General features: G+C 41.1%; 1 protein-coding gene across 1 annotated transcript in view; it reads left to right on the top strand.

Annotated features, from left to right (window-relative positions):
- The first annotated feature begins 207 nt into the window (after window positions 1-207).
- Window positions 208-22491, top strand: part of TMEM170B (transmembrane protein 170B) — a 42982-nt gene continuing 20698 nt past the window's right edge. The window contains exon 1 of the mRNA XM_060163706.1: window positions 208-523. Within this exon, the coding sequence (XP_060019689.1) occupies window positions 208-523 (316 nt within the window). The remainder of the gene's footprint in view (window positions 524-22491) is intronic.

Raw genomic sequence — 22491 nt, 5'->3', positions numbered from 1 at the left:
GCTGAGCCCCGTCGGGGGCTGCACCTGCCGGCTGCCCATCACCCCGGACCTCCCGGCGTGACCTCGGCCTCCTCGCGTGCCCGGCCCCCGCGGCTCCGAGCTGCCCCTGAGAGGGAGCGGCAGCGGCCTCCTCCGACCCGAGTTATCGCTCGGGGGCCGAGCAGGGAGAGCGCCCGGCACCCTCCCCTCCCCAGCCCGCCGTCCTCGATGTCTCCCCGGCGGGGAGGGGGCTGCCTGGGAGACGCGCTGAGCGGCCCCCCCCGGAGGCCCGTCGGCGGCAGCAACAGCGACCAGCCCGGCGACCCGAAGCCTCCCCCGGCGGCGGCGGCCTGGAGGAGCCGCGCACCCGCCGCCGCCCCCGGAGCCTCGCAGCCGCCGCCGCCGCCCGGCGCCGGAGGAGAAGGCGGCGGGCGCCCCCCAGGGAAGATGAAGGCGGAGGGGGGCGACCACTCCATGATCAACCTGTCGGTGCAGCAGGTCCTGAGCCTCTGGGCCCACGGGACGGTGCTGAGGAACCTTACGGGTAATTGATGCGCCCGGGGTGGGGACCGGGATGCGGTGCCGCCCCTTGCCTCCCTTCTCCCTCCCTCGGAGGGGAAGCGCTCCTCGCCGCCCCACCCCCGAGCGCGCCCCGCTCGGGAGCTCGCGGTCCCAAGTCCTGGCGAGGAAGGTGTTAAGTGGATCCGCTCCGCTCCTGTTCTGGGGGCGCCGACGCCAGTCCCCCGAGACCCCGGCTCCAGAAGCGCTGGGGGAGAATCCACGACCCCCGCCTCCCTCCCTTCCTGCATGGGGAGGGCCGGCGACCGCCCTGCCTCTGTAGTACGCGTGGAATAGCTTTAGCGCTGAGACTTGAGTACAGTTAGCCTTTATTTATCTCCCCACCTCCATACACACACACACACACGCACACGCACACGCGCGCGCGCGCTTCTTGCTCTTTAGGTCTTTTTCTAGTTTAGCTCTTTTTCTTTCTTGCAAATCTCAAATCGAATGCAGGACTTAAATTCCCTGCTCACAATGATCAGTTTGCTTCAACTGTTAGTTTTTGTTTTTGTTTTTTTGCGATATAAATGACTCATTAAGTAGATTGTATTAGGTCACGGGCTGGGTCAAGGTCTAGTGAATTCTAAGCACTTTTTGCTTTAACCGTATATCTCCTCCCTCTCCTATTTCCTTTTGTCTGTCTGACTCCCTCTGGCCTCAAGCTGCTGCTTCTGTGACATTTGATAATTTTGTGTATTTCCCTTCATACGTCAAGGCTATCAGGAGGGAATTGGACTTAATATATTATAGTAATTAACATCAATTTCTAGTTGTAAAAGTGAGCAATAATACTCATAAACTTTAAAAATCAAATTTGTAGGTCTGGTTTGTGGAGAAACTTCTGGCTTGGTTAATGCAGAAATGCTTGTATTATACCCTGACTTTAAAAAATACTCGCTAAAGATTAGTGTTTACAAGAAAGTAATTTCAGTTGCAGTTTGATGACTCCTCAGTGCGTGCTTCTCAGGGAAAAATCTTAAAAACATACTCAGGATTTAATTTTTGGAAATGTATAAGACAGCTAACTTTGATAGAGCATTAGTATTTCAGAATGCATTATGTTAAACTGGTTAAGGCTACGGAGAGTATTTTACAAATATAACCTGTCTTGATAGGATACAAGATATTATAAAATCTAGCATTACATGGAATTCAGATATTCATAGAGAAAAATTGGGATTATTTACCACAAGGTTGAGTTTAAAGACGCTGTGTGCCTTGAATGTGGAAACTGCTATATAAAATTAACATGGGGGGGGCTTCCCTGTGGCGCAGTGGTTGAGAGTCCGCCTGCCGATGCAGGGGACACAGGTTCGTGCCCCGGTCCGGGAAGATCCCACATGCCGCGGAGCGGCTGGGCCCGTGAGCCATGGCCGCTGAGCCTGCGCGTCCAGAGCCTGTGCTCCACAACGGGAGAGGCTACAACAGTGAGAAGCCCACGTACCGCAAAGTAAATAAATAAATAAATAAATAAAATGAACGTGGATTCAGGATTGGATTATAGTGCCCTCACTTTTAATCTGTGGTTATTTAACTTGGAGCACACTGACCTTACATGCTGGTTGCAGGTCAGGAACATGTTTTTAGTTCTGAAAACCTACACTGACATAAGAACCATTTCATAATTCAATTGAATTTTGAGATAGACTGCTTTATTTTACTTATGGCGTTCCTTGTGTTTATCCACTGTTAATATTTCAAATGTTGTATGAATTATGTTTATTGGAGTAAAATGAAAAATAAGGATTTAAGAATATGTATTTGTATATGTTAATGACTGGCTTAGCTCATCGGTGGGTATTTAGAGAAAATTAGCTTTGGGAACCATAGAGTAAATGTAAATGTAACTTACCTCTTGGACAGATTTAACAATATTTTAAAATATTTACTTTAACATTCTGAATCATTACAGTGGCTTCCAGTTCCCATAGGTCAACCGTTAGGCTAACAATAGTAGTTTCAATCCAGGGTTAGTTCCAATTATCTCCTAACATAGTCTTAATAATCAGCTGTTGCTCATTGGACTTGCCATTTTATAAAGGATATGGGATATGCTGACCATCCAAAACCAGGACTGAGGAGCATGGGAACCTCTTCTAGGAAATTTAAATAGAGTCTGAGTACGCAAAATTTTGTAAAAATGGAGAAAATCGATTAGAAATAGGCTTCACCAGCAGGTGAATGTACCACGTTAGGAACCCCATCACTGCTAAAAAGTAGACTCCGTAAGTGGTAACATTCTGATGTGGTTCATCATGACCTTCTCCATGCTGGTGACCTTCGCGATCCCAGATGCAGCTTGATCGATAGTTAAGTGCTGCCTCCTACAGTGCCATTTATTTTTTTTCGGCTTCATAATTAAGATGTAAGTTAAAATTGTTTATTTTTTTAACATCTTTATTGGAGTATAATTGCTTTACAATGTTGTGTTAGTTTCTGCTGTATAACACAGTGGATCAGCTGTATGTATACATATATCCTCATATCCCCTCCCTCTTGCATCTACAGTGCCATTTAGAACTTAGTCTATTAAAAACAAACACACAACTTCTAAAACAAGATAACTCCTATTTATTAAATGCCTGCTATGTATCAGGCAATTTACATATATTATTTCTAATCTTCAGAGTAACTATCCAAAGCAGATTTACAAACAAGCTCAGAGAGGTAAAGTTGGCCCACATCAAATAGCTTGAAATGGCTGAGCTAGGCTTGAAACCCGTCTCTGCCTACAGAATTACTCTTTCCCCCTTTCCAAGCTGCTTTAGCTACTTCTTCTCTGTTCTCTATAAACAGAATGAATTAAGTGCTTCATCTTGTTCCTTCTGCTCCTTATACATGCTTTTGTTGTTATATTTTTCAATTACATTATAATTTTTATTTGTCTCTTCTAGACTGTGAGCTTTTTGAGGGTGGGGTCATTGTTGTAATCATGGAATTCTGGAATCCTAGCGTATTGTATCTGGCACGTAGTATATGCTCAATGCATGTTTATTGAATTGAGCTTTTAAAACAATACTTAACAGTTGCATGATTAAAACATTCTAGTCGCCTTATTTTCAGCTACATCTGTTTGAGTGAATATGCTTTTTTTTTTTTACATCTTTATTGGAGTATAATTGCTTTACAATGGTGTGTTAGTTTCTGCTTTATAACAAAGAATCAGTTATACATATACATATGTTCCCATATCTCTTCCCTCTTGCATCTCCCTCCCTCCCACCCTCCCTATCCCACCCCTCTAGGTGGTCACAAAGCACCGAGCTGATCTCCCTGTGCTATGTGGCTGCTTCCCACTAGCTATCTATTTTACGTTTGGTAGTGTATATATGTCCATGCCACTCTCTCACTTTGTCACAGCTTACCCTTCCCCCTCCCCATATCCTCAAGTCCATTCTCTAGTAGGTCTGTGTCTTTATTCCTGTCTTACCCCTAGGTTCTTCATGACATTTTTTTTTCTTAAATTCCATATATATGTGTTAGCATACGGTATTTGTCTTTCTCTTTCTGACTTACTTCACTCTGTATGACAGACTCTAGGTCCATCCACCTCATTACAGATAGCTCAATTTCATTTCTTTTTATGGCTGAGGAATATTCCATTGTATATATGTGCCACATCTTCTTTATCCATTCATCCGATGATGGACACTTAGGTTGTTTCCATCTCCTGGCTATTGTAAATAGAGCTGCAATAAACATTTTGGTACATGACTCTTTTTGAATTATGGTTTTCTCAGGGTATAGGCCCAGTAGTGGGATTGCTGGGTCATATGGTAGTTCTATTTGTAGTTTTTTAAGGAACCTCCATACTGTTCTCCATAGTGGCTGTACCAATTCACATTCCCACCAGCAGTGCAAGAGTGTTCCCTTTTCTCCACACCCTCTCCAGCATTGATTGTTTCTAGATTTTTTGATGATGGCCATTCTGACTGGTGTGAGGTGATATCTCATGGTAGCTTTGATTTGCATTTCTGTAATGATTAATGATGTTGAGCATTCTTTCATGTGTTTGTTGGCAGTCTGTATATCTTCTTTGGAGAAATGTCTATTTAGATCTTCTGCCCATTTGTGGATTGGGTTGTTTGTTGTTTTGTTATTGAGCTGCATGAGCTGCTTGTAAATTTTGGAGATTAATCCTTTGTCAGTTGCTTCATTTGCAAATATTTTCTCCCATTCTGAGGGTTGTCTTTTGGTCTTGTTTATGGTTTCCTTTGCTGTGCAAAAGCTTTGAAGTTTCATTAGGTCCCATTTGTTTATTTTTGTTTTTATTTCCATTTCTCTAGGAGGTGGGTCAAAAAGGATCTTGCTGTGATTTATGTCATAGAGTGTTCTGCCTATGTTTTCCTCTAAGAGTTTGATAGTTTCTGGCCCTACATTTAGGTCTTTAATCCATTTTGAGCTTATTTTTGTGTATGGTGTTAGGGAGTGATCTAATCTCATACTTTTACATATACCTGTCCAGTTTTCCCAGCACCACTTACTGAAGAGGCTGTCCTTTCTCCACAGTACATTTCTGCCTCCTTTGTCAAAGATAAGGTGACCATATGTGCGTGGGTTTATCTCTGGGCTTTCTATCCTCTTCCATTGATTTATATTTCTGTTTTTGTGCCAGTACCATACTGTCTTGATTACTGTAGCTTTGTAGTATAGTCTGAAGTCAGGAAGCCTGATTCCTCCAGCTCCGTTTTTCATTCTCAAGATTGCTTTGGCTATTCGGGGTCTTTTGTGTTTCCATACAAATTGTGAAAATTTTTGTTCTAGTTCTGTGAAAAATGCCAATGGTAGTTTGATAGGGATTGCATTGAATCTATAGATTGCTTTGGGTAGTAGAGTCATTTTCACAATGTTGATTCTTCCAATCCAAGAACATGGTATATCTCTCCATCTATTTGTATCATCTTTAATTTCTTTCATCACTGTCTTATAATTTTTGCATACAGGTCTTTTGTCTCCTTAGGTAGGTTTATTCCTAGATAGTTTATTCTTTTTGTTGCAATGGTAAATGGGAGTGTTTTCTTGATTTCACTTTCAGATTTTTCATCATTAGTGTATAGGAATGCCTGAGATTTCTGTGCATTAATTTTGTATCCTGCTACTTTACCAAATTCATTGATTAGCTCTAGTAGTTTTCTGGTAGCATCTTTAGGATTCTCTACGTATAGTATCATGTCATCTGCAAGGAGTGACAGCTTTACTTCTTCTTTTCCAATTTGGATTCCTTTTATTTCCTTTTCTTCTCTGATTGCTGTGGCTAAAACTTCCAAAACTATGTTGAATAAGAGTGGTGAGAGTGGGCAACCTTGTCTTGTTCCTGATCTTAGTGGAAATGCTTTCAGTTTTTCACCATTGGGGATGATGTTAGCTGTGGGTTTGTCATATATGGCCTTTATGATGTTGAGGAAAGTTCCCTCTATGCCTACTATCTGCAGGGTTTTTATCATAAATGGGTGTTGTATTTTGTCAAAAGCTTTCTCTGCATCTATTGAGATGATCATATGGTTTTTTCCCTTCAGTTTGTTAATACGGTGTATCATGTTGATTGATTTGCGTATATTGAAGAATCCTTGCATTCCTGGAATAAACCCCACTTGATCATGGTGTATGATCCTTTTAATGTGCTGTTGGATTCTGTTTGCTAGTATTTTGTTGAGGATTTTTGCATCTAAGTTCATCAGTGATATTGGCCTGTAGTTTTCTTTCTTTGTGACATCCTTGTCTGGTTTTGGAGTCAGGGTGATGGTGGCCTCGTAGAATGAATTTGGGAGTGTTCCTCCCTCTGCTATATTTTGGAAGAGTTTGAGAAGGATAGGTGTTAGCTCTTCCCTAAATGTTTGATAGAATTCGCCTGTGAAGCCATCTGGTCCTGGGCTTTTCTTTGTTGGAAGATTTTTAATCACAGTTTCAATTTCAGTGCTTGTGATTGGTCTGTTCATATTTTCTATTTCTTCCTGATTCAGTCTTGGCAGGTTGTGCATTTCTCAGAATTTGTCCATTTCTTCCAGGTTGTCCATTTTATTGGCATAGAGTTGCTTGTAGTAATCTCTCATGATCTTTTGTATTTCTGCAGTGTCAGTTGTTACTTCTCCTTTTTCATTTCTAATTCTATTGATTTGAGTCTTCTCCCTTTATTTCTTGATGAGTCTGGCTAATGGTTTATCTATTTTGTTTATCTTCTCAAAGAACCAGATTTTAGTTTTATTGATCTTTGCTATCGTTTCTTTCATTTCTTTTTCATTTATTTCTGATCTGATCTTTATGATTTCTTTCCTTCTGCTAACTTTGGGGTTTTTTTGTTCTTCTTTCTCTAATTGCTTTAGGTGCAAGGTTAGGTTGTTTATTCGAGATGTTTCCTGTTTCTTAAGGTAGGATTGTATTGGTATCAACTTCCCTCTTAGAACTGCTTTTGCTGCATCCCATAGGTTTTGGGTTGTCGTGTCTCCATTGTCATTTGTTTCTAGGTATTTATTGAATTCCTCTTTGATTTCTTCAGTGATCACTTCGTTATTAAGTAGTGTATTGTTTAGCCTCCATGTGTTTGTATTTTTTACAGATCTTTTCCTGTAATTGATATCTAGTCTCATAGCGTTGTGGTTGGAAAAGATACTTGATACAATTTCAATTTTCTTAAATTTACCAAGGCTTGATTTGTGACCCAAGATATGATCTATCCTGGAGAATGTTCGCTGAGCACTTGAGAAAAATGTGTATTCTGTTGTTTTTGGATGGAATGTCCTATAAATATCAATGAAGTCCATCTTGTTTAATGCATCATTTAAAGCTTGTGTTTCCTTTTCAATTTTCATTTTGGATGATCTGTCCATTGGTGAAAGTGGGGTGTTCAAGTCCCCTACTATGAATGTGTTACTGTCGATTTCCCCTTTTATGGCTGTTAGTATTTGCCTTATGTATTGAGATGCTCCTATCTTCGATGCATAAATACTTAACAATTGTTATATCTTCTTCTTGGATCGATCCCTTGATCATTATGTAGTGTCCTTCTTTGTCTCTTCTAATAGTCTTTATTTTAAAGTCTATTTTGTCTGATATGAGAATTGCTACTCCAGCTTTCTTTTGGTTTCCATTTGCATGGAATATCTTTTTCCATCCCCTCACTTTCAATCTGTATGTGTCCCTAGGTCTGAAGTGGGTCTCTTGTAGACAGCATATATATGGGTCTTGTTTTTGTGTCCATTCAGCCAGTCTGTGTCTTTTGGTGGGAGCATTTAGTCCATTTACATTTAAGGTAATTATCGATATGTATGTTCCTATTCCCTTTTTCTTAATTGTTTTGGGTTTGTTATTGTAGGTCTTTTCCTTCTCTTGTGTTTCTTGCCTAGAGAAGATCCTATAGCATTTGTTGTAAAGCTGGTTTGGTGGTGCTGAACTCTCTCAGCCTTTGCTTGTCTGTAAAGGTTTTAATTTCTCCATCAAATCTGAATGAGATCCTTGCTGGGTAGAGTAATCTTGGTTGTAGGTTTTTCTCCTTCCTCACTTTAAATATGTCCTGCCAGTCCCTTCTGGCTTGCAGAGTTTCTGCTGAAAGATCAGCTGTTAACCTTATGGGGATTCCCTTGTGTGTTATTTGTTGTTTTTCCCTTGCTGCTTTTAATATGCTTTCTTTGTATTTAATTTTTGACAGTTTGATTAATATGTGTCTTGGCGTGTTTCTCCTTGGATTTATCCTGTATGGGACTCTCTGTGCTTCCTGGACTTGATTAACTATTTCCTTTCCCATATTAAGGAGGTTTTCAACTATAATCTCTTCAAATATTTTCTCAGTCCCTTTCTTTTTCTCTTCTTCTTCTGGAACCCCTATAATTGGAATGTTGGTGCGTTTAATGTTGTCCCAGAGGTCTCTGAGACTGTCCTCAGTTCTTTTCATTCTTTTTTCTTTATTCTGCTCTGCAGTAGTTATTTCCACTATTTTATCTTCCAGGTCACTTATCCGTTCTTCTGCCTCAGTTATTCTGCTAGTGATCCCTTCTAGAGTATTTTTAATTTCATTTATTGTGTTGTTCATTGTTGCTTGTTTCATCTTTAGTTCTTCTAGGTCCTTGTTAAATGTTTCTTGCATTTTGTCTATTCTGTTTCCAAGATTTTGGATCATCTTTACTATCATTATTCTGAATTCTTTTTCAGGTAGACTGCCTATTTCCTCTTCATTTGTTAGGTCTGGTGCATTTTTATCCTGCTCCTTCATCTGCTGTGTGTTTTTCTGTCTTCTCATTTTGCTTATCTTACTGTGTTTGGGGTCTCCTTTTTGCAGGCTGCAGGTTTGTAGTTCCCGTTGTTTTTGGTGTCTGTCCCCAGTGGCTAAAGTTGGTTCAGTGGGTTGTGTAGGCTTCCTGGTGGAGGGTACTAGTGCCTGTGTTCTGGTGTATGAGGCTGGATCTTGTCTTTCTGGTGGGCAGGTCCACGTCTGGTGGTGTGTATTGGGGTGTCTGTGGACTTACTATGACTTTAGGCAGCCTCTCTGCTAATGGGTGGCGTTGTGTTCCTGTCTTGCTAGTTGTTTGGCATAGGGTGTCCAGCACTGTAGCTTGCTTGTCGTTGAGTGAAGCTGGGTGCTGGTGTTGACATGGAGATCTCTGGGAGATTTTCACCGTTTGATATTACGTGGAGCTGGGAGGTCTCTTGTGGACCAGTGTCCTAAAGTTGGCTCTCCCACCTCAGAGGTACAGCACTGACTCCTGGCTGTAGCACCAAGAGCCTTTCATCCGCATGGCTCTGCATAAAAGGGAGAAGAAGTAGAAAGAAAGAAAGAAAGAGAAAGAAAGAAAGAAAGAAAGGAAGAGGGAAGGAAGGAAGGAAGGGGAAAGAGGATAAAATAAAATAAGATAAAATAAAATAAAGTTATTAAAATAAAAAAATAATTAAGAAGAAAAAAAATTTTTTAAGGAAAAAAAAACGGACGGATAGAACCCTAGTACAAATGGTGAAAGCAAAGCTATACAGACAAAATCTCACACAGAAGCATACACATACACACTCACAAAAAGAGGAAAAGGGTAAAAAATAATAAATCTTGCTCTCAAAGTCCACCACCTCAATTTGGGATGATTCGTTGTCTATTCATGTATTCTACAGATGCAGGTACATCAGGTTGATTGTGGAGCTTTAATCCGCTGCTCCTGAGGCTGCTGGGAGAGATTTCCCTTTCTCTTCTTTGTTCTCACAGCTCCCGGGTTTCAGCTTTGGATTTGGCCCCACCTCTGCGTGTAGGTCGCCGGAGGGCATCTGTTCTTCGCTCAGACAGGACAGGGTTAAAGGAGCCGCTGACTGGGGGGCTCTGGCTCACTCAGGCCGGGGGGAGGGAGGGGTACGGATGCAGGGTGAGCCTGCGGCGGCAGAGGCCAGCATGACGTTGCAGAGGCCGGCGTGACGTTGCACCAGCCTGAGGCGCGCCGTGCCTTCTCCCGGGGAAGTTGTCCCTGGATCCCGGGACCCTGGCAGTGGCGGGCTGCACAGGCTCCCCGGAAGGGGGGTGTGGATAGTGACCTGTGTTCGCACACAGGCTTCTTGGTGGCGGCAGCAGCAGCCTTAGCGCCTCATTCCCGTCTCTGGGGTCCGCGCTGTTAGCCGCGACTTGCGCCCGTCTCTGGAGCTCCTTTAAGCAGTGCTCTTAATCCCCTCTCCTCGCGCACCAGGAAACAAAGAGGGAAGAAAAAGTCTCTAGAGTGAATATGCTTTTAACTAGGACATAAAGTGTTTAAGCAATTTATATAGATAATTGTCATACTTTTAAAACACAAAAATGCTTTTTTTGTGCTAGTTACCATTCTTTCATGTATTTTATTTAATCTTTTCAACCATCTTGAGAGAGATTAGTGTTTATCCTTATTTTACAGGTTCAGACATTGAAGCAAAGAGTAACTTGCTTAGATCTGGTAGCTAATAAGTGAAAAATTATTACCTTTTTTCAGATTATGATAACACATATTAAGTCAGAAGGCATTTTTGTCATCATCATAAACTTGAAAATGAAACAGGTAATAGAAAGGAGCATAGTGTAACCAGACTGATTTAGATTTAAGAAATGACTGTGAAGGATTTGCAGAAATCTCGTTAATAGGAATTCTGGTTAATTAAAAAGTAAATAAAAGGGTAATGTACCCTCATCTTTTTTTTCAGTTAACAGGTATGATTTATTCCTCTGTCTGTATCTTATCCCATAGGTGAAGCAGAATTTTGACCTTTTTATCTCAGAGGCCAATCTCTTGAAAGTAGTCTTGTGTATGTATTACTTTGATAGAAATATATTTTTTAAAAGTGACGACAACTAGAAATTAGAATTAGCCAACATTTTAGAGCTAGAAGTTATGTAGTTTGATTACTTCCTTTTAGAAATATTGAGATATACATGACTGGGATCAAACAGTCATTTAATGACAGAGCCAGGACTAGAACTGTTGTTCACTGACTCTCAGTTCTGTGCCTTTTGCTTTTATTCCACATCTGATTTTAACTCAGGCAGGTCTGATAGATGATAAATCTTAAGGCACTTAAGAATAGCTGTGTAAGTATTTGCCCCAAATGAGCCCAAGAATGGATGAATGGAACTAATTTTTGTCCAGAAATAAAAGATACTGTACAATGTAAGATATTATTGAATAGTGATAATAGTAATAATCTTTCTAAAATTTTAAGTTGCCATAGGCTATGTAAAAGTTAGTGATCCATATTTACTATATATCTAGTTTTAGAAATCCTACCAAGTTCAATCTGTTTTTTCTCCTTCCTGGAAGACAGTAGTACTATGGGGATTTCATATAGAGATTAACACCTGGAGACCCCATCTTTGTCACTTGGTAACTATTGCCAGAGTTCTCTTCTGTATGTCACTTCCCACAGTGTGTGATTCTCAGGATTCCTAAATTGTTTGTTAACTGTGTATAGGTTATATGCTTATTCAGCTCACTCAAGTAGAGAGATAGGTGGCTTCCTTCCTTCCCATACAGTTTTTCTTTCTCTGAATATGTCCTAAATCCCTCTTGCCCACCACAACCTAAAATTAGAGTCAGAATGTATATACTCTTTCAGTTTTATGGGTAACCTAACTTCAAAATAACGATCTACAATGAAATGTTTTCTTTTGCTTTACTTTTATTTTCTTCAACTATTTTGGCTCCCAACTTTGTGTTCCCACCCAAATTTGGTTGCTAAGAGTTTCGAGAAGAATTTTTTACTTAGAAGGAGGCAGGATCCCTAAACCCCCGGATAAACACAGAGCTGGGCTCGGGTTGGGAAAGGAATAATTGGTTCCTTGGAAAAAAGGCAAAGTCTGGCTTCAGGCTCATCCCCTCTCTGTGTCAGCAGCAAATGTGGGCGCAGATGCACCTCTCTATTGGTATAAACATCGGGAAGCTGGGAATTCAAACTGGAATGAAGGTCAAGTGTGTGTGTGTGTGTGTGTGTGTGTGTGTTTACAAAATATATATGTGCTTATTTATTTTTACTATATACATACACACTGTTATATTTCCCGTTTAGATTTTATAGTTGCTAAGCCACTTTAGTGTTAATAGTGATTATCAGATAAAAAAAAAGAGAGAAAGGGGGAAAACTTGGGTACCTAGTATACATACTTGTAATTGTTCACACCTCATACTAGTAGAGCCAGCAACTTCGTTTGGTGGTGCTCCCAAACTGGTATGCTTCTCTCAGTCCCTGCACGTATTCTAGTGTCCCATTAGGTTAAGTTCCTCCTCCTAAATGCTCTATTATAGGAGGTGAGTTTATGCAGATAAAATTATTTCAGATGTCCAATTATAGAAATTTATGTTTTGTAAATGTAGCCCTAAAGACAATGTGCTACTCTTCAATATTTGTGCCAGACCCCCAAATTTACTTTTTCTGAAATACATGTGAAAAATCCCTTACTCTTTTGTGGTACTGAGCCAATTAATAAGTACTGATATGATTTGTACTTTATAGGATTTTGCCATTTGGAAGACTTACCTGTGTTATCGAGAATGAAGCCACTGTAATTTTTCAAAAATTAGAATTGCCATCTTCAGGTTTTTACATTCCTAATACCCATCTCTTTATCTTTGAATCATATATCAGTATCCTCTGGCGGTACCATGTCCAAGGTCCAGATGATGTTTCTTAAACCTAAAGCAATTTCCAGATAAGTCTTAGGACGGTGTAAGCTATGATTTTGATTCTTAAATGGTTAACTATCAGAATATAAATATATTTATCTTTGCTTTGTTTAGTGATTGGAATAAAGGACCAGAAAAGTAAGATAATTCAGGAGGAAAAGTTAGAATAACTAGGGATATTTTTCCTGTAGAAAGGAATTCTAAACAGAAGAGGAAGGATGAGGCAGAGATGGGGAGGAGGAATTGGAACCAGGGAAGGAAACTGGAATTAAGAACGGTCAGATGTAAGAGGAGAGCCCAGAGAATTCAGTGCATTGGACTTACCTTAGAATCAGATGAATAATTCTAACAATGGCTATATTTATTGAACACCTACTATATGTCAGGTACTGTACAAAGCATTTTGCGTGCATTTTACTTACTATAATTGAAGTGGCCATACAATGTATTTTATTAAATGTATATAGAAGAATTATACTAAGAAGCAGTGTCTAGCATTTTCAAGGATCAGGCTTGTTGGATATTTCTTGATCATGAGCATTTGCCAGTCTCTGTGGCAAACACTGATAAACAAAAATGAAAATGTCAATCATTCTCCATAAGGGGCTCATGGTGTAGAGAGGCGAACTAACCTTCAGGTTAAGTCGTAGTTCGGCGGCTTGCTGAGTTCAGGGAGAACCAGGTAATGGGACTTTGAAGACAACAAAAGAGGTAGAGAGTAGAGAAAGAACCTGTTTAAGGGATGATGGAGAGAGAGGAGAGGTGATCTGTTTTGAGGATGGTTCAGGAATACCACCAGGACTTGATTAAATTTTAAAGTATTATATTGCTTTTGGATAACTATGTGTAGCCAATATGTTTTATTAATTAATAATTAATTTTGGGGCTGCATTGGGTCTTCATTGCTGCACACAGGGTTTCTCTAGTTGCGGCGAGTGGGGGCTACTCTTCGTTGCGGTGCACGGGCTCTAGGCACACGGGCTTCATTAGTTGTGGCACGTGGGCTCAGTAGTTGTGGCACATGGGCTTAGTTGCTCTGTGGCATGTGGGATCTTCCTAGACCAGGGATTGAACCCGTGTCCCCTGCATAGGCAGGAGGATTCTTAACCACTGTGCCACCAGGGAAGTCCCGCTAATATGTTTTCATTATAAAATTCTCCCTCTCTCCAGTCCCTACCATGAATTAATTTAATCCAATATGGTTACTAAATCTTGCTACATATCAGAATTACCTGAGGCTGGTTGAGGGTACAGTCCATAGACCCAGTCCACAGCTATGGAATTAGAATCCTTGAGACCAGGGCCTAGGAAGGTACATTTTAAACTAGCTCTTAAGGCGATTTTATTACTGAGAACTCAAGGATTGGGAACACTGGATTTTTTTAAAATGAAGCTTTTCTGTGATCAATTTGTAACTGTGTTGTGATATATAATGCAAGTTAATGTGGAGTGTTTAGTATAGCTAAAGACTTATTAAAATTTCAAGATAGGGCTTCCCTGGTGGCGCAGTGGTTGAGAGTCCGCCTGCCGATGCAGGGGACACGGGTTCATGCCCCGGTCCGGGAAGATCTTTTATAACTTTTATAACTGAGTAACTAATCGATTATGGGAAAGAACAAATTGAATGGCATCTTTTAGGAAGGTAGTGCTGTGGCTTAAATGTAAAGCAAATTTTGAACTATTTTAAATAGCCTTAACCTGTTTTTTTTTTTTACAGCAAATGATATTCTGATTGTTTTAAATTAAAAATTTATTTTTCTAAGAATTTTTTTTCTATTCAATGATGAGTACTGTAATTTACAGTTTAAAATTATATAATTAGCTGGTGAAAGGGTAATTTGGTTTAAGTGGGTAATAAACAGTATTGCTGTAAGCTTTGAGAGAGGCAGTATATTCAAGCAGCTCTTGAAGGTGTCACAATTAAATTTAAAAACTAATGTTTTTGCTCTCTTTTAAGAAGTGGAAGCAGGCAGCTATAAAATATCTACAATAGCTTTAACTTCTATGTTAAATGAGGCTTCAAGTGAAAAAACGCAACAACTTATTTTTAAATCTGGTTAAAATATTAGAATGATTAAAAATAAGAAAACATATTAAAAAATTTATTTATTTTTGGCTGCGTTAGGTCTCTGCTGCTGTGCGCAGGCTTTCTCTAGTTGTGGTGGCTTCTCTTGTTGCGGAGCACAGGCTCTAGGCGCATGGGCTTCAGTAGTTGTGGTACACGGGCTCAGCAGTTGTGGCTCACGGGCTCTAGAGCTCAGGCTCAGTAGTTGTGGCACATGGGCTTAGTTGCTCCACAGCATGTGGGATCTTCCCGGGCCAGGGCTTGAACCCATGTCCCCTGCACTGGCAGGCGGATTCTTAACCGCTGTGCCACCAGGGAAGCCCAGAAAACATATCTTTTATGTTTACCTTCATTTTAATTTTCTTTGTTGCTCACTTCTTTGTGGAGCGTTAAGTTTCCATCTAGAATTACACTCCTGTTTGAAGAGCTTCCTTTAATATGCCGTGTAGCACAGGTCTACTGGCAGTTAATTTTTCCAGTTTTTTTTTTTCCTGGAAAAAAATCTTCATTTCACCTCCAGTTTTGAAAAATGTTTCTCCTGAATATAGGTTCTGACTTTGCATTTTAGTTTTTTAAAGTGTTACTGTAATTTGTCATCTGGTTTGGTTGCTTCTGATGAGAAGTTTGCTGTATTTTTTATCTTTGTCCCTCTGTGTGTGTAATGTCTTTTGTTCGCTCTTTCTTTTTTCCTTATTTCTTCTTCAATACTTCCCCTTTATCTTTGTTTTTTTAGTCATTTCACTGTGGTGAATCTAGGTATGTGTGTGTGCTTTATTTTTGTTTTTTTATTTTTTAGTTCTTTTGGGAGGTCTTTTTCTTGCTTAGGATTCTCTGGGAGTCTTAGATTTGTGGTTTGATATCTTTTATTAGTTTTAGAAATTTTCGGCCACTGTTTCATTAAATATTTTTCTTCTCCATTATCTCTTTCTTCTCCATCTGGGACTCCAATTACGTGTATGTTAAACCATTTGAAATTATTCCATAGCTCTTGGATGGTTCCTCTTTTCCCTCCTACTACTTCTTTGTTTCCCCCCCCCCTCTTTTTCTCTTATATTTCAATTTGAATAATTTCTATTTGTCTACTTTTACATTCACTGATTATTACCTTTTTATTTTTGCGGAACATGGGCCTCTCACTGTTGTGACCTCTCCCGCTGCAGAGCACAGGCTCTGGATGTGCAGGCTCATTGGCCATGGCACACAGGCCTAGCTGCTCCACGGCATGTGGGATCTTCCTGGACCCGAGCATGAACCCGTGTCCCCTGCATAAGCAGGCGGACTCTCAACCACTGCGCCACAGGGAAGCCCACTGATTATTTTTTAAAATTTTTTTATTGAAATGTAGGTGATTTACAATGTTGTGTTCATTTCAGGTGCATAGCAAAGTGATTCAGTTATATAGATAGATACATAGATAGATAGATAGGTAAATAGATTCTTTTTTAAATTCTTTTCCATTATAAGTCATTACAAGATATTGAGTATAGTTCCCTGTGCTATACAGTAGGTCCTTGTTGGTTATCAATTTTATGTATAGTAGTGTGTATATTTTAATCCCAAACTCCTAATTTATACCTCCCCCCCTTTCCCCTTTGGTAACCATAAGTTTGTTTTCTATGTGAGTCTATTCCTGTTTTGTAAATAAGCCCGCTTGTATCATTTTTTAAATTCCACATATAAGCAATATTATATGCCAGGGGTCCCCAACCCCCAGGCCGTGGACTGGTACCGGTCTGCGGCCTGATAGGAACTAGGCCGCACAGCAGGAGGTGAGTGGCAGGTGAGTGAGTGAAGCTTCGTCTGCCGCTCCCCATTGCTTGCATTACTGCCTGACCCATCCACCCCCGCCCCGGTCCATGGAAAAATTGTCTTCCACAAAACCAGTCCCTGGTGCCAAAAAAGGTTGGGGACCGCTGTCATTTGCTATTTGTTTTTCTCTGTCTGACTTAATCTCGCTTCGTATGATGATCTCTGGGTCCATCCATGTTGCTGCAAATGGTATTATTTCATTCTTTTTTATGGCTGAGTAATATTCCATTGTACCTACGTACCACATCTTCTTTATCCATTCATCTGTGGATGGACACTTAGGTTGCTTCCATGTCTTGGCTCTTGTAAATAGTGCTGCTATGATAAGTTCACTGATCCTTTGCTTAACTATGTCAAGTCTGCTGGTGAGCCCATTAAAGGAAGTCTTCATCTCTGATATTATGGTTTTTCTGTTTTTGCATTTTCTTGTTTTTTCTTTTAAGCAGTTTCGTTTGACTTTTTCTTGGACTCTCCATCTCTCTGCTGAAATTCCCCATCTGTTCTTGTGCGTTGTCTACCTTTTCCAGGAGAGTATTTAACATGTTAATTATAGTTAAGGTCCCTGTCTGGTTGTTTTAAAATCTGGATCATCTCTAAGTCTGATCACTTTATTTCTTGACAATGAATTGGTTTTCCTGTTTCTGAGGGTGTCTTAATTCAATATATTTTTTATTGAATTAAGGACTTTATATGTATAACAGTAGTGACTGAGGTATGTAATATCAATATTTATGCCTGGAAATGGGCTTCTTCTGCTAGACCAGTAGGGTGAAGGTTGATTTAATTTAGTCAGGAGTGAGCTGAGTTTGAGCTTTCTTGTTATGGTTACCTTCAGCACACCCTAGGCTTCAAATTCCCCAGAAGGTGCTGTTGTTGCCTGTACGCAGGGTGGGGGCTGGGTGCTGCAGGGTTAGTATCAGTGTTAGTGCTGTATTGTCAGCTTTTAGCCACCTCTGCAAGCCTGCACCATGGAAGAAGTGTCTCTCCACACCCTTGCCTTCCCCCAGCCACAGCCTTGTGTTGCTCATTACTTGGGGCAGGGGAAATTTCTCTCTTGTCCTGTCCAGTTTTAGTCTCAGGCAAGCTCTGTGTAGTGGGGTATCTGGGTGGGGCTGTCCACGGTCCTGCCTTTCTGAACCATGGTAGCCACACTCTCCCTAGTATCTGTGATTGGTCTTGGGCAGGAGTCTTCTATCCTTCCCTCAGCAGTAACCGACTCTGCTTAGAATAGGATCCTGGGTCCTGGATGGTTTTCTGCCCCTGCCCCAGGGGTAAAGGATTTTTCCTTCTACTCTTTCCCAAGCTGGAGCTGCAGTGGGTCTTTGCTTGTCCCCTGAGGGTGACAGGATTTGCTGCCTTCCAGCAATGGCTAAGGCTTGTTTTGAATAGGAAAAAGGTATCCAAGAAGCATGCCAGGTTGTCTGTTTCCCTTAGCAGCCACTGATCACCTCCTATAGGCCGACATACACCACTGGGGTGGCTCTCTCCAGTCTCCGTCTTTCTAGGGAGTGCTCGGTAGAGACCTGTGGAAAAGAGCTTGCAGGTGACTGTGCACTTTCCTTGTGTCACTTACTCCAAGCTGACCGATTAATCGCACACTTGGACTTTAACTGTCGGTTAAAATTTTAGATTTCTTTTTACCCACTTGTATGGTACCCACTTCCTGTTCCTGTGCTTTGCCACAGGAAACATAGTGAGTGTGTCACCTGTCTCCTTGGAGGGTCTTGTCCCTCTTTGAAATTCAGGTTACTTTGTTATCTTGTAGTGTCACCTGACTGATGGGCTAAAGAAGAGCTATGATTTTGTAGTTTATCTTTTTCTCATTGTTAGGATGAGAGTGACATTCTTTATAGCTTTCTATATCCTAAATTTAATTCAAATTTATATCTAATAACAGAATTGTTTTAGTAATCATAGATTTAAAATTTGACAGATCATGAACTTAGGAAGATTGCTGACACAACAAACTTGAGATTTACTGCTTTTTAAAACATGGCCCATAATATGCATGTATAGGTAATCTTCACATTTTTCTACTTGACATATTCTTTTTTTCTTTTTTTATTTTTTTTGCGGTACGCGGGCCTCTCACTGTTGTGGCCTCTCTCGTTAGGGAGCACAGCCTCCGGACACGCAGGCTCAGCTGCCCTGGCTCATGGGCCCAGCCGCTCCGCGGCATGTGGGATCTTCCCAGACCGGGGCACGAACCTGTGTCCCCTGCATCGGCAGGCAGACTCTCAACCACTGCACCACCAGGGAAGCCCTACTTGACATATTCTTGCCTTTAGCTTCTTTACTCTTTGCTTCTCACCAACATTTGAATAGTATTGCTGATGCATGAAACATATTTTCCCATGTTTCCAAACCTGACAGCATTGTCGTCTATTCAGCTGTCCATAGCAGAAATCTGGGAGGCCAGACATCACATCTTCCTCACCTCCATCATCCAGGCCATCAGCAAATCCTAAATATTTCAAATTATTTTCAATCCTGAGGCCAGTGCCTAAGTCCAGGCCTGAGTTTCTCTCGGGACTCTTGAAATATTCTGATAGTCTCTCATCTCTTTCTAGTCCCCCTTTCCCATACTTGCCAGGATAATTAATTTTTTAAAAGGTGAATGTGATTGTATCACTTCCTTATTTAAAGTCTTCCATTGGCTCCTCATGACCTTCAGTCTTCAGAATAAAGTCCACATCTTCAGGGTCTGTAAGCGCCCTCCCTTCCCCACAAAAGCTGCTCCAGCACACCTCTATAATCTGCAGCCAGTTCTCTCCATATTTCTCGGCTTTAGCCAAACTGGAGGTTTTGCAATTGCATATTCTCAGTTGTACATAATTCCATGATTAGATCATTTTGTCTTAGTGCAGTTTTTCATTCTTGGCTGTGCATAAGAATCAAAACTTTAAAAAATTCTGAATCCCAATTAAGTCAGAATTTCTGAGGGTGATATTTCTTTTAGGCTCTCCCAAGTAACTCCAACATCTAGCCAAGGCTGAGAACCGTTAGCTTCGAGTGCCCCACTCCCCATTCCTCACCCTCATTCCATCTCCAGTGTGTTTATCATTTGGTTCAGTCCTGTTTATTTTAAAAATTCAGGTGGCGGGCTTCCTTGGTGGCACAGTGGTTGAGAGTCCGCCTGCCGATGCAGGGGACACGGGTTCGTGCCCCGGTCCGGGAAGATCCCACATGCCGCGGAGCAGCTGGGCCCGTGAGCCATGGCCGCTGAGCCTGCGCATCCGGAGCCTGTGCTCCGCAACGGGAGAGGCCACAACAGTGAGAGGCCCGCGTACCGCAAAAAAAAAAAAAAAAAAAAAAAATTCAGGTGGCAACGAATTCTCTTGGGATCTTTCTTGACATTTCTCCCTCTTGTTCTGTGTAACTATGGGTGTATGTACCCCATAGCGACCGCTGCATACTGTGCCCTGAAGAACCTGTGGTGTTAGAATATATGCCATTGACGTACCATTAGTTAAACACCCAAAGTATCAGGTCTTGATAATATATGAAAGTACTGTGACTGTAATTTTCAGTGAGGTGTGGGGTAACAACCCAGCCCCCTGGAGCATATGTCAAAATCATCTATACCGGGAGTCAGCAAGCTTTTTCTATAAAGGACCGGTATTTAACATACTCAGCATATATATAGTAACTGCAGTAAATATATTCAGCTTTGTGGGCCACGTGGCCTCTGTCATAACTACTCAGTTCTGCCATCGTAGCATGAAAGTAGCCATCGACAATATGAATGAGTATGACTGTGTTCCAGGAAAACTTTATAGACACTGAAATTTGAATTCTGTGTACTTTCTACGTGTCATGAAATATTGTTCTTCTGGGTTTTCTTCAACCATTTCAAAATGTAAAAACCATTGTCAGCTCGCAGACTGTACAGAAACAGTTGGTGGTCAGATAGGACTCATGGTCCATACTTTGCCAATCCCTGATCTAGGGGATTTTTTCAAATTATAAATGCATCATCTCCCTGAGAGTTTAATAAGCTGCCTGTGTGGGACACATCCCCAAACTGAGAAGTCACTGGTGTCGGAAACTAAGGGGAGCGATTGCCTCACCTTAGATTTGCTGGAATGAAAAAACAAACTTGAGATAACCAAATTTGAACACAGATTATTTAAACATATAATGAGGACCATTTCTATAAAGAAGATAGAAATTATGAACAGCCCCCAAATTTAGTCTTACTGGTTTATTTTCACCTTGAGGCTTAGAGTATGCTGAATACATATAAATGTTCAGTATCTATTTGCTAATGATTTTGTTAGAAGGGTTAGATATGCTATAGAGGATTAAAAATTATGTTTAGTGTTTGTCTGTTGAGATAGGTTTTGTTGTTTTTATGACTTTTGGATTTTTTTAGTAAGTACCTCTTATGTAACCTTAGCCTAGAGTGGTGATTTCTGTCTTTACTGCATGTCATGATTATCTGGTAGAGTTGATGAAAATATAATTGTCTAGGTCCCCCCTCAAGTGATAGTTTTAGTTGCTCTGTGGGTAATTCTTGTGAGCAGTCTGGGTTGAGAAGCATTGGCTTCATTGAGCATGTTCTCCTTTGATGAATTCTAGAATGAAAAACTATCTTTTAAAGACAGTGTATCTGCAGTAAAGTAAAAAAACAAACAAACAAAAAAAACCAGGCTGGTTGCTAAAAAATAATCAGTAAAGAATAAAATAATATAACCCATCTCCTCTCTTATCTTTAAAAGATAGCCATTGTTAGAATCTGTTTATGTGTTTCTCTGTACCTATAATTTTTGAACAAAAAGGATCATACAATATGTACCATTCTTTGATTTGTTTTTACTTAGTTAATATATTCTAGAATCTAGAAAAATTTATTTCTCATAAATAATTTTGTCCAAAGATTAAAATCAAAAGCACAGAAGAGGGCTTACCTGGTGGCGCAGTGGTTGAGAGTCCACCTGCCGATGCAGGCGACACAGGTTCGTGCCCTGGTCCGGGAAGATTCCCACATGCCACGAAGAGGCTGGGCCCGTGAGCCATGGCCGCTGAGCCTGCACGTCCGGAGCCTGTGCTCCGCAACGGGAGAGGCCACAGCAGTGAGAGGCCCGCGTACTGCAAAAAAACAAAACAAACAAACAAAAGCACAGAAGATAATTTTTAGTGACTTGGCAACCAGGGCTGAGAGAGATACAGATTGGGATCAGGGCTATTTCTAGAATTGTTTGGAGACTGGAACAAATCACTACTCCTCTGCCTCTTATCCCACTAAAAGTAAACAAACACACTGCAACAATTCAGTTTAAGATGAAGATTATGGACAGCCTTGAATAGGGAAAAATAATGAAAGGGCTTTAATGAAGACGGAATATCTCCTTTCAGTGAATTACGGTAATTGAATGGACGGCATGCTTCAAGGTTTCTGTTTTGTAAGTGTATTTTTAATTTCTCATTTTGTATTTTGTTTAGCACCAGCAAACTCTCCCTCTGGCTTCATCCTTTTATTGTTGCTTAGTTGCAAGAAGCTTGGATTAGGTGGGATATGGGTGGAAAGAGAAAACTGGGCCTCTGGGTGTTCACGTTAGCCGTACAAGCCTGCACAAGTTAAGAAAAGGTTGTCATACTCCTCTCCCGTTCTTAGCAACTGTTCTTTCTCTAGGGCCCTGGGGCATCTGTCTTCACTCTACTCTTAGGCTCCTGCGGTTCTCCAGGTGTGCTGCGTTTGCCACTAGTGAGTCGGACCTTAGACTTGTTTATCTGGAGTAGAACCAGGTCTTCAGAGGCCCTGTTCACTGACATGGTTGTATTGATCTATCAGGTAATTTAAAATAGTAGTAACGGGCTTCCCTGGTGACGCAGTGGTTGAGAGTCCGCCTGCCGATGCAGGGGACGCGGGTTCGTGCCCCGGTCCGGGAAGATCCCACGTGCCGCGGAGCGGCTGGGCCCGTGAGCCATGGCCGCTGAGCCTGCGCGTCCGGAGCCTGTGCTCCG

Source organism: Lagenorhynchus albirostris, chromosome 10, assembly GCF_949774975.1.
Source record: "Lagenorhynchus albirostris chromosome 10, mLagAlb1.1, whole genome shotgun sequence".
Classification (NCBI taxonomy): domain Eukaryota; kingdom Metazoa; phylum Chordata; class Mammalia; order Artiodactyla; family Delphinidae; genus Lagenorhynchus; species Lagenorhynchus albirostris.
The sequence above is the reverse complement of the archived record's forward strand: the minus strand, read 5'-3'. Positions and strand labels throughout refer to the sequence as shown.